Below are 16,911 nucleotides of genomic sequence, written 5' to 3'. Positions count from 1 at the left end.
ACTCAATGTTCTCAGCTGCAAAATGGTGCCTGTTTCAAAGATTTTATATGAGGGTTGGATGTGCTGTTTTATGTAAAGCACTTAGAACACTAGGCATCCCACCCAGAGGAAGCACCCAGTAAGTATTAACTGCCAGTGATGTCACTACTACCACCATGTTTGTCATCAGTGGTAATCACGGGTACAATAATGCAGTGAGGGGTACAGTTAAGTAAAACTTGACTTAGAGACTTAACTAATGAATAGTCATATCAAATATGTTTAAAAATGCTGGGCATAGTATTGCAAACATACGTAGAGTCTTTGAAAATTTATGAAAATTCATTCTATGGAAAAACTATGTGTGGGTCTCAAAAATGTTTTGTACCAAAACAAGCATTTTAATTTCATTTCTCATAAACTTTCTCTAGTACATTCATAATGTTTGTCAAATTTTATTAATTCTTACCAATACTAAATAAATAGGGATTAAGGTAGTAGAAGCTATTGTATCAACATGAAGGACACATTGTATAGACACACTAATTGTCTAAACGTTGTATGAATGTATATTGCATAAGCATTTACTGTACTTTACATACATACTGTAAAATGTGTGTTGTATACCCATTCAGCACACACTATATACACAAACTGTGTAAGTATTTATTATCAATAAGAGTATTATTAATCATCAACAACATCTTTAATATCTAATTAAGGAGGGACATTCTAAGGATTTTGTCCATGTATCATAGCAATGAAATGATCTGTCACTTTTGTCTCAACTCCAATGCCTCTTCTAAGCAAGCAGAGTATTAAAAATGGCCAGGGAAGTGCAGGGGTGTCTGAATGTGAAGCAAAGTGCTTTTGTTTCTTTTCTAAAAATCCACAGTGCCCTTCTGCATGGACCACAAGAGGGTGCGTGTGGCCACAAAGCCCACAAAGCGAATGTGCCTAAAGGAAAAAACTATTGGAATAATTTTTTTCTTTAAATTATTTAAGGTGACCACAAAGGATTGGGGAGTACTCTGACAGAGAGCAGGAGGCCTGAAGGGTAACCTAAGAACTGAAAGTTACAGGGTAAGACAAACCTTGGGTTTCACTCAGAGAACAGAGCCACTCTAGGGCATGAAGGTTGAAAATAAGAGAACTTTACATGAACCCTGATGATATTCAGTGATAGGAATCCAGAAAGTCTCAGCTTTGATGAGGTCAGGACTTTTAGCCCAAGTGTCCAAAACTTTCCTTATCTGACCCAGAAGCACAGACAAGGGAAATGGGGTTTGATTAAATTTGTCCTTAGAGGGACCCTTAAGTGGAGGCCCAAGACTGGCAGAAAGTCCATTGTTAGGGAGACATGATTCCAAACAAAACCACCAAATCTCACCCACTCCACCCTGTTGAGACCAAGCATCAGCAAAAGAACACATCGCAGCTTCTAAGAAATGAGAATGAACTCACACAAATCAATTTAAGAATGCCTAAGGTTTTCCTCCTTCTCTCTCTAAGTCACAGAATCTTTGAGAATTATTGGGTAATTCCTACCTAAATAGTTCCTATTCTGTCCTTCCCAGAGTTACGTAGTGAGATCAATGCTGTGAGATAAATGTGCCATTCACTTCTAACGTTTAATTTCTGGTTTTAATGTGAATAAATTCTTTCAAGGGCCCACCCTATATCAAGTCTTTTATTTTTTTCTATGGAAGAGAAATCAAACAGTGAATACCAGTACAGATGAATTAAAGAGCTCCTAACAGCCAATGGACAGCATTCAGGTTTTGATCACCTCCATAAGACTTATTTACTAAGTGAATGATATCAACAAAGTATTTCTACCCAGAGAAGATTGTTAAGATTGGAGTAAGGGAGGCAAGAAAAGCTCCAGTCCTTAGTGCTTTAATCTCATCACACTGGGATGTTGGTGATCCCTTTGTGTGCTCTCAGATGGAAGAGGAAGTACTTCAATTTGTATTTGTTTTATTTATTTAAACTGGAAAAGGAGGGACAGAGGAAGAGAGGGAGGGAGGATGTGGAGAGAGAGAGAGACAGAGAGAGAGAAAGGGAGGAAATTTCCTATCTGTTATTTCACTCTTCAAATACCTGTAGCAGTCGGGTCTGGACCAGGTTCTAGGCAGAAGTCAAGAATTCACTCCAGGTCTCCCTCACAGATGCAGGAATCTGACCATTTGAACTGCCACCTGCTGATTCACAGGGTACACATTAGCAGGAAGCTGGAATTGTGAGCATAGCCTGGACTTGAACCCGGTCTGATGGGGGATGCAGGCATCCCAAGTGCTTCTTTATTGCTCTATCAAACATTGATTGCAGAGAGACAACTTTGCGCTGTCAGCTGCTGACACCTGCCTCTACCGCTTGTGAACCTTCTCTCCCCTCACAGCATCCAGTCCTCCTTTAGTGTTTTCCAATTGCAACCAAAGCTGTCTGGTCCTTTTTTTTCCCAAATAAAGGTTCAGTTTGATTATTTTAACTTCAGGTAAACAGTGTGTGTGTGTGTGTGTGTGTGTGTGTGTGTGTGAGAGAGAGAGAGAGAGAGAGAGAGAGAGAGAGAGAGAGAGAGAGAGAGAGAGAGACTCGGCTTTAGTTTCATCTGTTAAATCCCTCGCAATGAGCCTGTGGACCTAAGTAAACTGCTCGTCTTTATATAAAAAACAGCTTCATATTAGAATGAGAGTGAAATTATGTCCTCTTCATTGCTGAAAGAAGATATCTGAAGGCATTGAGCCTCATCAAAGCAATAGAAGCATCAATTAAGGATTATGGAGCATTTGCTTGACAGTTATACACAAATGATCTTCCAAATGATGGCAGATGGGAAAACTGAGTCCCAAGAGGGTAAATACCTCTGGATAATTCTCTGAAACGTGTCATGAAGAGATAGGTGCCATTTTCCAAGCTTTACAGAAACTTGTGGTGACTATCTTTCTCTCTAGTAGCAGAGGTATTCATGTAAGTATGTGTATGACATGAGAGACAGAGAAAGAAACAGAGAGAGGCGCTACACTTCGAATTTCATCCTGAGAGTCATGAAAGTGGGTTTGTCTTAACTAATTGTTTTGACTCATTAAAACCATTCATAAACATCAGATGCAGTAATTTTTCTGTACTAGTCTGGTGCTGTGAATTCTTAGTGTTGGGGTAGAGGGCAGACTTTGAATCCCCTTTTGATGGGGTGATCTTCTTTTGGGTATTTTCATGTGCGCAACCATCCTGCTGTCTCACTGGACAGACATGCTTGTTCCCACAAGGACGGCAAGATGGTCCTGCAAGAGTGGGATTCTGTATCTCTTTCAAGCAGAGAGACAAGGAAAGAGGTTCCTTCTCCTGAGAACTTTGCAGACACATTTGACATTTTAGTATGTGCATTGCCACATCCAAACTCTCAGCACCCACTTCACACACACCTGTTCTCGGCACCCACTTCACCACACACCTGCATCTTGGAGAGAGGCAGGGCTGGCAGGGAAGCCGACACAGCAAGTGCTCCCATGGTGCCCTGCAGGCACCTCAGTCTGGCCCTGTCTACCAAGGTCTTTGTAGGCAATTTCACCGTGCTCCTCTCTGGTGGTAGGATAGTTTTCTGCCCTCACAGGACTGAATGACAGCAGACCACAGTAAAACAAAGTGTTTTTTTTAAAATGCATTAAAAAAAAGCGCTAAGGGACCTGATCCATCTTCTGAAGGGATGAGCTCGGAGAATGAGTTGAGTGTAGGGAACCTGGGGACCAGAGGCCATGTAAGGAGCAAGGGGTGGCCTGAGGAAGCAGAACAGCTGCTGCAGGTGTCGATGGCAAAACTCACTCATGTGGAGTCTTACGGCCCTATGCAGGCAGTGTCTGGCCCAGAACTTCAAGCACCGCTATCCATGTCACTGGCATGCATCCCACCCCAAGAAAGATAATAACTCTGCAAAAGCTGTGTGTGGGTCAGTCTCCCTGACCTTTCCCTCACAAACATTTGAGCTGTGAGAAAAAAAAACCTTGGCTTAGGTGCTGCGGGTCAGAGAAATGAGATTTTCTTGCCTCTAAGGTTTTGATTTAGCTGAAAGGCTGAACGCCGTGGCCTAGATTTGAGCAATGTCTTTTCATCCTCTATGGGTTTTTCACTCCCTGAAATGGGGTATTTTCTCAAAGGGAAAGTGGCCTGTGTCAGTGTGCACAGGGTCTGAGCAAGAGTTGCATTTTCATACTCAATGTCCCTTTATTCATTAAATAAGCAAAGTGTCATTTAATAACCCAGGACATCATCTGTTCTGCTACTTCTCAACATTAGATTGCATGAAAGGAAGAGATGAAGTTCAGGCTGCCCAAACGGCCAAGTTTTTATCAAATGTCATCACCTTGGTTGCTGCAGAAATTAAGAAATTAAGACAAGGAAGGCGGTGAGACTATAGCAGAGATGTAGTAAAAATGGCAGAGTGGGTACTTTGAAAGAAAAATGTGTGTGCCCTGTGTGGTAGCCTAGTGGCTAAGGTCCTCATCTTGCATGTCCAGGATCCCACATGGCTGCTGATTCAAGTCCTAGCGGCCCTGCTTCCCATCCAGCTCTCTGCTTGTGGCCTTGGAAGGCGATTGAGGATGGCCCAAGGCTTTGGGACCCTGTGTCTGTATGAGTCAGCTCAGCTTGAGCCATTGTGGACACTTGGGGAGTGAATCAACAGATGGAAGCAATTTTTCTCTGTCTCTCATCCTTTCTATACATCTGAATTTCCAGTAAAAATAAATAAATCTTAAAAAGCAAGTAAAATGTGAATACTGTCATTTCTCTATTTCCTCACAAACTTAGGGGTGATTCCTTTATAGGTGAATGTCTGCCCTGTCCAGGTTTGACTGCCACAGTTTCTCCTCATCAGTTACTCAAATATTGCTCTGTTTTTTATAACCCCAGTGCAATTGCAACTGGAAATGGTGTTGGGATCATGTGCTCCAGGCTATTTGCACCGATTGAGAAATTACTGATTCTCTGCCAGACCTTTGCTATTGATGTAAGTGGTAGTAAGAATAGGTAGACAGAAAGGCAAGGGGTTGCCTAGTGAAAGATGATTGCTCACTCTAGCAAAACTCAGAAAAAATTGCTGGGGCCTTCAGGGTTACCAGTATGTTTAGAGCTCAAGGGGTCAAGGTCTAGTTTGTTTGAATTCTAGAATAGCCTCTGGAGTATTCTTGGGTTGGGCACACTGCCAAAGGTTAAGCTGGCACATACTGTCCCCTTGTGCAGCTCAGGAGGTGCCAGGACAGCCCCTAGTCTGGAGCTGAGTAAGGAGGGCACCATGTGGGTGCCCATCTCGTGGGGACTGTCTGGCTGGTGGGCCATATAAGACCCAGGAAATCAGTGGGTCTGGCACTGCCAAACTAACCACAGGCAAGACTCAAAATTCAGTAAATATTTGTAACAGGCTAAATATCTAAGCTAATAAATATGTATGGCCCCCAAACAATCCTGTAACTACTTAAATAGCCATTGGCAGGAAAGAAAGTTCTTCACCCCTTCTAAAGATTGGTGTTATTCCTGGGATGTTTTTGGCAAACAGAACAGTGGTAAGCCATCACAATGCTATAATGTGACATTTCTACACCTATTGTTTTAAATTTCAAATCCCGTATGTGTTAGGTTGTGCAGAGCGGGATGCTGGTTGAGGCAGAGTGAGTCCACGCTGGTTCATCTGGACTTAACTCCTCAGGAATGTCTGCAGTGCCCTACAGGAACCGCTCAGACCTAGCAACCATGATGAGTACCTTGTGCCACAGTCACAAGCATGCACAAACCAAGGAGCTGCTACCTTCTCCCATCCCCATGCCTAATATGTACAAAGCCCAGTGCTGTATAACCCAGGCAGCCATTTCCCTCACATAGTCATCCTGCCATCTCCAGCCAGGAAGCAGTCTTTCAGATTCTCTCCCCTGACTGATAAAACTCTGCCTGAACTAAAAGCCTCTCCATCTATCTCTCCCAATTGCCCCTGAACCTAAAGACATGGGTTTTGTTTCTAGTTCAAGCTACTCCAGTTCCCAATCCAGCACCCTGCTAATGCTTGGAACAGCAGCAGAGAATGGTCTAAGTCCTTGGGTCTCTGCAACCCTGAGGGAGAAGCTCCTGGCTCCCGGTTTTGGACCGGCCCAGCTCATTGGGGTTATTTGAAGAGTGAACCAGCAAATGGAATCGTCTCTCTGTCTCTCCTACTCTCTCTATAACTCTAATTCGGTTAAATAAATAAGTGAATCTTAAAAACAATGTGAGGCTCCTCCTATTGTTAATTTGTTTGGCAATTTTAGTGAACTGTTTTGTTTTAGAGCTGTTGAGAGGCTGCTTCTTTGGAGAAGTGTGAGATGAGAAAAACCACCGCAAGGTGGTCAGATGTAGTCAGGGTGAGTAGGGCAATCAAGAGGGCAACAGACTCAAGCGCTCCAACAGTCTATTTGCGTCCTCAGCACAGCTGTTGGTGGTACAGCCACAGACTCATTCTCCGAGGTCCGTGGCTAACTCAAAGGATAAATGTCGTGAAATGGGATCAGATAAAATGACTCTGATTGAAATGCACTATAAAATGCTGAAACTTAACAAAATGAGGAATTTCAATTACTTTACATATTCCCATGATTTCTCTGCTCTCTTAGAAATATTGTGGCTGCAAAGAACAGGGAATGGAGCTGGGCATGGGTCAAGTGTGCTGACCTGCTGAAGAATGGCGAGGTCTCAATCCACAGGTTTCCCTTAACAAGGACCTCTGGAAGACCTGGACAAAGAATTGACCTGAATGAGTCATTTTTAAAGTTATTTCTTGTACTCTGAAAGGATAGTCTATTTTAATTGTTTTGACTAGATCTTTGTAAACATTGATTACCACTGTAGCTGACATGGAGAGTTAAAAACCAAGACAGTAAGAATAATTGAGGATGGAAGAGGAACCCATAATCAAATTCCTAAGATCCCTTTTCAGGGTTATTATTTGCTTAGATTATTTTTGCTTTTTTTCTTCCTCTTCTCTTTTTCTTTTTTTCTCCCCCTCCTCCTCTTCTTTCTCTTCTTTTTTCTTCTTCTTCCTTCTTCTTCCTCCTCCTCTTTTTTCTTCTCTTCTTCCTTTTTTTTGGGGGGGGCATCAACTTGAGGAGCTCTATTTTTTCTAATCAGTTTTCACATGAGGGAAATGAATGCTTTTGTGTATTCAACTCTTTCTGTGAGACTGGGGTTGGAAGTGAAGCCGCAAGAGAGATGGCAGAGTGTGTGGTTTTAATATTTTCTTACAATGAATTTGCAGGTAATTAGTATTTACAAAGTAGAATTTTCTCATAATCAGCTCCAAGTATCCGGATAGCCTGGAAGGGTCTCATCTCAGCAGCAGAAAAAGGAAACAAGGAAGGATTTGTAACTGCCAGGCTGCTACATTAGTGGATACTGTTGTCAATGACTCTTTATGGAATATCCAGCCTGTACACACACACACACACACACACACACACACACACACACTCTCTCTCTCTCTCTCTCTCTCTCTCTCTCATGGTATTAACTTTGCATGTGTAAGTCTAGTCCATGTATTAAAGATTTGGTTTTGTCACTCTGAACCCAGTCTCACAAAATTGATGGCATGATATGAGCCATGGACTAAAAGGCACCACCCTCCAACAGAAAATAGTGAAAAATAAATTCTGAGCCACCATCCCTGTGATTACAATCCTTATTGTGAACATCGGCTCACAACAAAGCAGACTTTATGCTATGTCATCTTTGTTGCTTAAAAGCTATTTCACGTTTTTTTAAAAGCTGTTACTTTGCATTCAGTGTAATCACAAGAATCACCCTTTGCTACTTTCCAAGGCCACAAACAGGAAGATGAATCAGAAGTGGAGCAGCCAAACATCCACTGGTGCCCGTATGGGATTTTGTCATTACAGGTGCAGAATTAGCTCATTATGCTAGAATCACTCATACTGAGACACTGTGTGTGTGTAGGAGATCTGTTTCCTTAGAATTGTCTCACCAAAAAGCAAGCCCAGGGAGCATGCTTGTGGGAAATGCAGATTCCTGATCCTTATTTTAAAACTCATTGATTTTTTTGCTGCAGTAGATCCTTCTGTGGCAACCTAACCACAACTTTCAATATATTCTTGGGCACAGTTAATCTGAAGCCTTTTTCCTCAGGCTTTTGCTAAAAGAAGAGAGCTTCTACAGAGATGGTTCTGAAGCTTTTCTCATAAGTCCAACACATTGGTTGAAGGCATAAAACATAACATGGCATTTTAGTTGTCTGCTGTGGATGTTACCTGTGAGTCTAGCCTTGCCCAACAAGGTCATCTTGTGTTTTAGGAAGGATAGAATTTGAAGCTTTGGGTAAAGAACATTAACTATCGGTGTTGTATCCATTTTCCAGAAATTGCATCATTACCACAGGAAGGACTACAGGAAACTTTTATATGAGATCATATGTCATGTTGCACAGATGGGATTGTTTATGATGCATAGACCAGGGGTTCATGATGTATAAACAGGTGAGGCCTAGGATGTTGGATTAGGCTTTCTTCATGTATAGCTGAAGGATCTCTGCTGTACATTCAGGGATGGGTCTATCATGTATGGACTGGGGGATTTTATGTTATATAGACAGTGAGATGATGTATATACAAGAAGAAGGCCTACGGTGTATAAACTGTGGAGTTGTATGTTGTGTAGGCAGCAGGTCTATGATGTCTAGATTGAGGGGAGAGTTTGCGATGTATAGACAAAAAGAATACCTGATGTATTCGCAGGGAGGTGCAGATTCCATGGCATGTTCACATGTTATGTCCAACTATACGCAATAATGTATGGTTAGTTAGGCCTGTCCATGCTGCAAAATCAGCACATGGAATCTTGGGATAGAGCTAGAATGCCACGCCACATCTCCAGTGATGCTTGAAATCTTTGTCTCCTCACTCCAGTATCTGGATCCACCAAAGCAGGAGTCTCATTTAATAAAACTGCTGATGGTTCCTGGTTCTGAGTCCCATCGTCTCGCTCGGCCCCCACCCAAACCTGAGTGTTCCTGTTGGGGAGTGGAGAGGGAAGGATAATGAGCCCCGTGGGATGGCGTGTGCTGTGGAGTGATGAATGGCTCTCAACCCTCAGGCTGCTCCATGCCCTTCATCATCTAGTCGAGTTGGTTAGTGGACTGTCAGAGAAAAATAATTGAGCAGCTGTGGTTTTAACTGATGTGCTGCGTTCTGGGGTCAAATGACTATTACAAAGTAGTAGCGCTGCCTGGTTTTGCCATCATGAGAGCTGGGGGTTGACAGCATGAAAGAAGAAGGCATGGCGCCCAGAATTCACTGACATCCTTCAAATTTCCTGCTAGGGGGAAGCAAGAAATTGTGCCAGGGGAGGGGGAGAAAAAAACATTTCCTACTAAACAGAAAGCCATGAGGCTTGGCTGAGGGCTGCTGAGATGGTGCCAGCCTCTTTGTGAATGCTGGAGGATTTTGTGTGTGCTGAAGGAATTCTCCTGAATGCCTAGAAGACAGCTAACCAATTTCGGGTCAAAGGCCCCAGGAAGCCTTGGCAGGGAGTCCATTCCTCTGTCCAGCCCTACTCCTGGATGCAGGTGTAAAGTGACTTCCACAATTGCTATTGGTAAACTTAGGTGCAGTTGGTGAGGAAACAGAATAGAAAACAAACATTCAAGAAACCAAATAAGATGGGGATGCAAGAAAAAAGAAAGCAAGACTTCAGAATACCCTAGAGAGAGTACAGGGATATATATATCATGAAGCTATTCTTCCTTTTCTAGACCCCTTTATCTCCTTTCCTCATTGATTTGAGGGTGAGCTGAAAGGCAAGAATGATGTCGATACTGTCTGTTTACAATGATGTTAAATGTACAATGAAGAGTTGGGCATCACCGAAAGGAATGTTGAGAGAGCTAGAAAAATATCCACCCTGACTGGAACTCCTTCTATATATTGTAGGATCTTGCCTGCCTAGCTCTGTGAGAAGTAGGCCATGATCAGCTTTGTCTATTGTCTATCTCATGCATGCTCAGAGTCAAATGAATATCGAATGAGTGAATGAAACAGTAAATGAATGCTCAAACCCAGTATGAGTCCAAATGAGGGACTATATTGTTACACATTTTGTATCCCTGGGCAGTACCTGAAGTTTTTGTGGCACCTTTCATTCTTGAGCAGATTTATGATATTCCAGGGCCACATTGTGGATTCTATTCTCAGTATTGTGACGCTTGATGGTAACGATAATAACCATAACTTACAATTATTGAGTACTTACTATGACTCCCTTATGGGGCTAAGTGCTTTTTAACTATATAAAATGGTTCTTGCCTTGATTGATGCCCCAAAAGAATACAGATGACTTTCTGCATCTTTTACATTAGTGATGCCCACAAATAATCCTCAGAACAATAAGAGAAAAGGCAACTGGCATAAACAAGCAATTATAAGACCGAATAGAACCTGGTTGTTTGAAATAGTAGAATAGTTTTGGACACAAAATATTTCTGCACCAAAAGTAGGTAAACTCTCATCAGAAAGTTGACCCCCCCCCCAGTTATGTTGTACAGATGATTGTGTTGGCAGAATGAAATCCCTAATTCTTATTTCTGGCTTCCAACATGTTCCTCCTTGTGAGTTTGCACTTCACTGTCCCCTATGTGGGGAGCCTCGCCTTCCCTACTGCAGCTGCCAACTTCCAATAGGACAAGCCTCATTCCTTGGCTTATTATGTTGGCAAGAAGCTCAACCCTTGCTGTCCATGGACACAAGCGTTTTGCCTCATGCTCCTGTCTTTTGAAGGGCAGACGGTTTTGATGACCAGATTGCCACACGGCCTGGAGAACAAAGCCAGTCCTCTGCCAACCTCTGCCTGCTTCTTTCCTCTCTGGTGTCCGTTTCTCCCTGGTGACATGTTGCAAAAGTCTACCCACTGTGTGAACTCTCCCATCACCTCTGCTAACTTGGAGTGTTGACATTTTCTTTCCCCTCCTTTTACAGCCACCAGATTCTCTTTGCAAAAGGGATATTTCTGGGAAGGTGAGGGTAAAAGGGTCACACTCTGCTCACAACCACTAGAGGAGAGGGGCCTGCCCACTTCTCCATCATGACCACAGTAATCCTCAGCTCACATCTTTCCCAGCATCCTTCTGCCTGGTGGGCAGCTCCCTGACAAGTCTCACCTGTGGCAAGAGGTTACTTTTACTCCTGATGGGGGTGTGGCCGGGCAGCCGGATGTTGAAGAGGGCCTGCAGGGCAGCCTGGGCGGCCTGGCCCTTGGCCAGCTTCTTGCTGCGTCCTGAGCCTTCGAACGTCCTCCCATCCACACACACGGCCATGACAAAGCTCTTGGCCCTTGGCTTCTCGGCTGTCTCCGAGAGGCAGACATACCTCAGACCGGAGCGCAGCTCGTTCAGCACCACTACTGGGTTCCTCTCCCCTGAGGCCATCGGGGCTGGCTTGGGCCTGTGCGGCCGGGGCTGGCCCATCAAGTCCAGGGTGTGGTAGATTAGCCGCCCATGCCGGTAGGCGGTGGACAGCAGGTCTGCATCAACGGGGCGGCAGACCGGATAGTCCTCATTGGGTGTGGACGGCTCAAATTCCTTGAACAGTGTGTCCGGGAAGTCGGCCTGGTCCGAGGTGAAGTCTGTGCATGGGCTCGTGCTGTTGCCCATGGCCAGGTGGGCCTGGCAAGCATTGGGGAACTGCACGAACGACTTCAGCGCCAACTCTGCTGCTCGCATCTTGGCTTTTTTCTTGGTTGGCCCAGTGCCCTCAAATGTGAGGCCATTGACTTCCACTGCCACAGCAAAGACTGGAGCATGCACTGGGCCTGTCTGTGACACCATCCGGTACTGCAGGCCAGGCTTCAGTTCATGCAGCTGGACCAGGGCATTCTTGGGTGTCATCGACCAGGAGAGCTTCTTCCAGATCAGCTGGAGTTTGCAGAAGTGACCCCCATTTCCTTCTTCCAGGGGTCTTTTTCTTTTTATGCTGGGTGTGCCACCGCGGGCCCGCTCTCCAGGGGGTGGGGGCCTTGTGCCCAGGTTGCTCACATTGCGGTTTTCCTTCACTTCTGCACTACTGGTACCTGGAGGTGAGAACAAATTAGTTACGACCCAGCACATGGGCAGGTCACCCCTAGTATCAGTTACTATCACCGGTGACCTTATGGTAAAGCTTGAAACCAACACATGCAAAGCACACAAGCCAGGCCTATCAACTGCTGAAGTGGCTATGAGGACCAATTGTCCATGAAGAAGAAGCAGGGATAGCATAGTGTATAAAGATGCCATCTGCAAGGTAGGCATTCCGTATGGGCACCAGTTCTAAGCTCTGCTTCTAATCGAGCTCCCTACTAATGGCCTGGGAAAAGCAGCATAGGGATGGTCCAAGTTGGGACCCTACAGCTGTGTGGGAGACCTGGAAGAAGGTCCTGGCTCCTGGCTTTTGGCTTGGCCCTGTCCTGGCTGCTGCAAGTATCTGCGGAATGAACAAGAGGTAGAAGATCTCTCTATTACTCCCTCTTTCTCTGTAACTCAATAAAATGAAGAAAATAAAGACTTTTAGGAAAAAGAAGAAGGTCTGACATTCTTTGCTAGTTGTTGGAGAGCTGAACTTGAGAATGAGGAGGACGAATCAGGTGGGGAATGTGTGGACTCCTAGCATTCCCACCTGTTGCTCTAGGTTGGAGTGTCCCCTACAAGCGTGCAGCTGCTCCTGTCTGCCAGTGCTGAGCCCAACACAAAAGGGACAAGCAGCCCTTCTTTCTTATGTATTTTAGACAACATTAAAGGTCAGAGAGGCCTTCCCTGTGGTGCGAATGAGAAGTGCTCCCATCTGCTGCAGGCAGAGTGCTCTGTGGACCCCGACCCCCAGCACTAAGGCCAGTGGCTCTGCTGTGTCACACATGGTCTCCAACTTCCAAGAGACTTTCTCAAAATCTGACCTCTTTACTCACAACTGGAAGTGAGAAAGACTGGTCTGTGCTGACATTTCTCTGAAGGCAATGGCTAGGGGTTGACCAAATGAGACACAGCATCCTCTCTGCCAGATGCCCACATGCTTCTTCTTTTGGTACATAGTTGTTTAGAGCTTGAGCATGCTGTTGGTTTATATGCTTGAATGACAGGGATGAGTTATGGTGACAACAATGATGTGGTTCCACTGTCTGAGTTATTGGTCACTTGAGCTTCAGCAGAAACTGTTTTCTGGCTCTTTTAAAACACTGCCTCTCTGCCCAGGGATTTATCAAAGGTCACAGGTGCTAGGAAATGGTTTTTATGCTTCTCCAACTTCACTACCAGGTTTACCCAGAGCTTCTGAAAAGCTGGTTAAGTCCTCTGTGTCATTCAGTGCTCTGGGAAGCCCACAGGGGCACTTTAAATAAAAAGCCAATTAATCATGTAGTGAGGTGGGGACTACAGGTCTAAATGGATGCAATGGGGGCCACTCCAGGCAGCATGGTGCTCACACCTTCCCTACTTGGCAGCAGGAACCGTCTACTCCTTTGATTGCTTCCCCTGAGATTTTTGCCACCTAACCACATTTTTGCCAACATTAAAAATGTGATGTGTCTTTAAGGACATGGATCCACAGATTGGTGGTAATGAATGTAAGCATATCTTTGGAGAGCACTTTGGGAATACCAAGTTTGAATAAAGAAATGCATTCCCTCCTCAGGAATCATGCTTTGGGGCTAGGTCCCTGAGGCCCCTTAGCATCCAGAAGCAGACAAAGATAAAAGTGTCCATTGTAGCATAGTTTTGCCAAACCAAGAGCTTAGAAAGTGCTTTAGCTTTCATAGTAGAGAAATGACAAATAGCATATGATGCAACCATGCAACAGATTACATTATGATCTTGACATCTATAGACTCTGCATTTCAATGCAGGTGAATCTCAAAAATACAAAGTGAGACGATACAATCCACTTGTAATATAATCCATAGATTGGGCTGTCATTGATCTTGATTGTTCACATCAACACTGCATGTTATTCAGGTAGTCATATGCATGGGGTAGAGCTGCAGGTATATACATAGTAAAGATATACCCCAACCTCTGCTGAGAGTGGAAATGAATGAGAGGCCAGAGAGCAACTTCAGCTATATCCCTGATGTTTTATTTCTTTTGCACAGATGACCCAGTGCCGATTTGGCAGAATCATTATTTGCTAAATGCAAGATGCATTTAAAGATAATTAAATTGGGCTCAGGTCCCCCGCCATGATTCCAGCCTAGCACAGCCAAGCTTACCACCACGTACATACGTACATGGGGTGAGCAGCTCTCGGGCGGCCAGTGCGCCATTTGGCGCCAGGCTGTGCCTGCTAGCTGCCCAGCCAGGAAGTTCTGGAATTTGGTTTCTTTGATATGCTACATGAGTCGCTCCATGCTGAACCCACAGTTCTCTGAGAATGTGTATTAGTCCTTAAGATTCTCAATGGCAGTTAATCTTCCTCTGAAGAACCTGTAGTCACTTTATAGTGCAGATTGCCAACACCAGTTCATTCAAAAGGCAAAATTCCGGGCTTGTCCAGCAGGATACCCCATTACCTGATAGGATGAGGGATTAGCAGAGGGGTCACAGAAGGCAGGATTATGACATTGACTGGCATTCGAGAACCATACTCGGGGCTAGAATGTGTCAGGTATGTGTGGACCAATCCCCTGGAAACTCTGACCCCACTGGACGGTTTAGAAGGGCCGGTGGAGTCTATGCAGGAGGCATGACAGTCTATGGGGCGAGCTGGGCTGATCCAGAGCAACCTCTGGCATACTTAACACTGGCTGGGAACAGGCCTGGTTGGGGAGCTTGGGGGAGGCGTTGGCTAAGTGGAGCTTACCACTAAGGGGCGCAGGAACTGGAAGCGGGCTGAGTTCTGGTCGGGTCACAGTTGTAATCCCTTGGCACAAATATCGATTCGGATTTGACGCACCGTGCTGGATTAGACCGCAACACAGTTTGGTGCTCCAGAGGACCAGGATAGATGTGGGACGGGTTCGGCTAGGTTTCAACCCCAAATGAGCCATATATGAGATATATGTGGGTATGGACGAGCCATGGCTGGGCTGAAACTCTCAACAGCAGGAACCAGAATGGGTTGAAGAGCGGTGCTGGCCGAAGGACCTGCTGGTATGCATGAAACCCAACACCAGGAAGGAGTCGGATGGAGGAATCTGAACAGGACACTGACCCTACAAATAAACGCAGGAAGCATGGAGGTAAACAACCCAGAAGAGGCTTTGGAAAGTGGCCCACTGGCATACATTTGGCTTGGGTTGGGGCAGACCAGGCTGAGTCAGTTCACGTCATCCACTGGCAAGTCCGAGCGCTGGAACTGTGTGGGGGCCTGGCCAGGTTTGGTTGCGATAACAAAACAGTACAAAACACAAAATGCCAAGGCAAAATGGCCTGTGCCAGTAGGGAATGCAGCACCCAACCAGCACACCTCCCACTGGTTTAGGTGAGGGACTAGTGTGTGATGGGCAGAGCTGGGGAGAGCTGCAATACTCATTGGTTCCAATGGAGGTCGGGGCTCAGAATAGATCCAACCCAGGGGTTACAACCACCAGCTGATCGGAGTGATGGACTGTGGTGGGCACTGTGCTTACTAGTAGTACATGTAGGAGCCTGGACTGGGAATTCCTCGCAGTTTCTTTGGGGATTCCCCTGAACAAAATGGAGGAATCAAAACATTAGCCAAGAAAAGATGGAAGATGGAGTAGATCAATCAACCACCTCAGCTTTATGCTTGCAGCGGAAAACTGGACAAGGGGAAACTCTAAGATAAGACTACGTCAATCAGTGGACTCTGCACCAGTCTCATCGTACCTGGACTGTTGCTGATGATATGTTGGAGCTTCGAATTGATAGAGGTGACGCTCTGCTGGCCCTGCCTTCAAACCTGAGAGGGCCTCCCTAAGAGGCCGTTGAACTTGACTAGACAGTGGGATGCTGGACTCTGTATGGTGTGAGCTTGTAATTAGGGAATCCCAATGGAAGCTGAGCTGTGGTTATGCATCATGGTGAAGGAATTCACCATGGGGAAAGGGTTTGGGGTGAAGGGGGGAGAATCCCAGTACCTATGAAATTGTGTCATGTAATACAATGTAATTAATGAATAAAAAAAGATAATTAAATTTTTCTGGACAGGTCATCATAGACTACTGTTCTCTGATAAAGCTATTTCATTTTGAAATCAATTGTGGTTTGCCACACGCCTTACTTAATCTCTGTTGTCCTTTATTGTTAAATTCCCAGATCTAGTATAAAGCATTCTGAAAATAATGATAATAAATAGCAGCTGTTGTCTTTTATGGGTCTTCAACCCAGAACCTGGACTTTGTTATGGTGCTTATTTCTAAAGTCAGCACTAGGAGTGGGTATTGTGATCAACTTTTAATAGGTGAGGAAACAGGCTCAAAGAATAGTCTGCTAGTTGACTGAGATGTGATGTGACCCTAGGACGCTCAAATTCCCCTTATCTTTATTGTTGCTGTAAAGGTGATTTTTATGAAACTAAATAGTCCCATCATTGTCCAACCATGGTGCTGTGACACTCTTTTCTGGGCTTGCTGAGAGGCAATGACAAAGCAGAGAACAGAGTCTTTGCCCACAGCGTGATGTGTTTGTGAGCCAAGGAGGGCAGACACCCTGTTATTCCTTTTTGCACTTCCAACGTGACCCAGAGACTTGGAGGTCTCAGCTCTGAAAGGGACAGGCTGAGAATGAGATTGTTCTTATTAAGCAGGTAGAAACTTAAGGCAGTTTTCATAGCTAACTCACAGCTTAAAAACAGATGCTGGGTGTAGGTCTGGATGTTGACACACAGATACATTTCCCCACAGGAGCTGGGAAGCTGGACTGAAGTGAGTCCTGGTTGACAGGATACCACACTCTTTGCCCCTTAGTGTAAGACCCCAATACTG

The 16,911-nt window shown here is 44.9% G+C and overlaps 1 protein-coding gene across 1 annotated transcript in view; it reads right to left on the bottom strand.

The window, feature by feature from the left end:
- ADARB2 (adenosine deaminase RNA specific B2 (inactive)) overlaps positions 1-16,911 on the bottom strand; it is a 523,417-nt gene that overhangs the window by 158,078 nt on the left and 348,428 nt on the right. The window contains exon 3 of the mRNA XM_004588466.2: positions 11,162-12,069. Within this exon, the coding sequence (XP_004588523.2) occupies positions 11,162-12,069 (908 nt within the window). The remainder of the gene's footprint in view (positions 1-11,161; positions 12,070-16,911) is intronic.

Source organism: Ochotona princeps, chromosome 10, assembly GCF_030435755.1.
Source record: "Ochotona princeps isolate mOchPri1 chromosome 10, mOchPri1.hap1, whole genome shotgun sequence".
In the NCBI taxonomy this organism is placed as follows: Eukaryota; Metazoa; Chordata; class Mammalia; order Lagomorpha; family Ochotonidae; genus Ochotona; species Ochotona princeps.
This window is presented reverse-complemented; position numbering and strand designations above follow the sequence as displayed.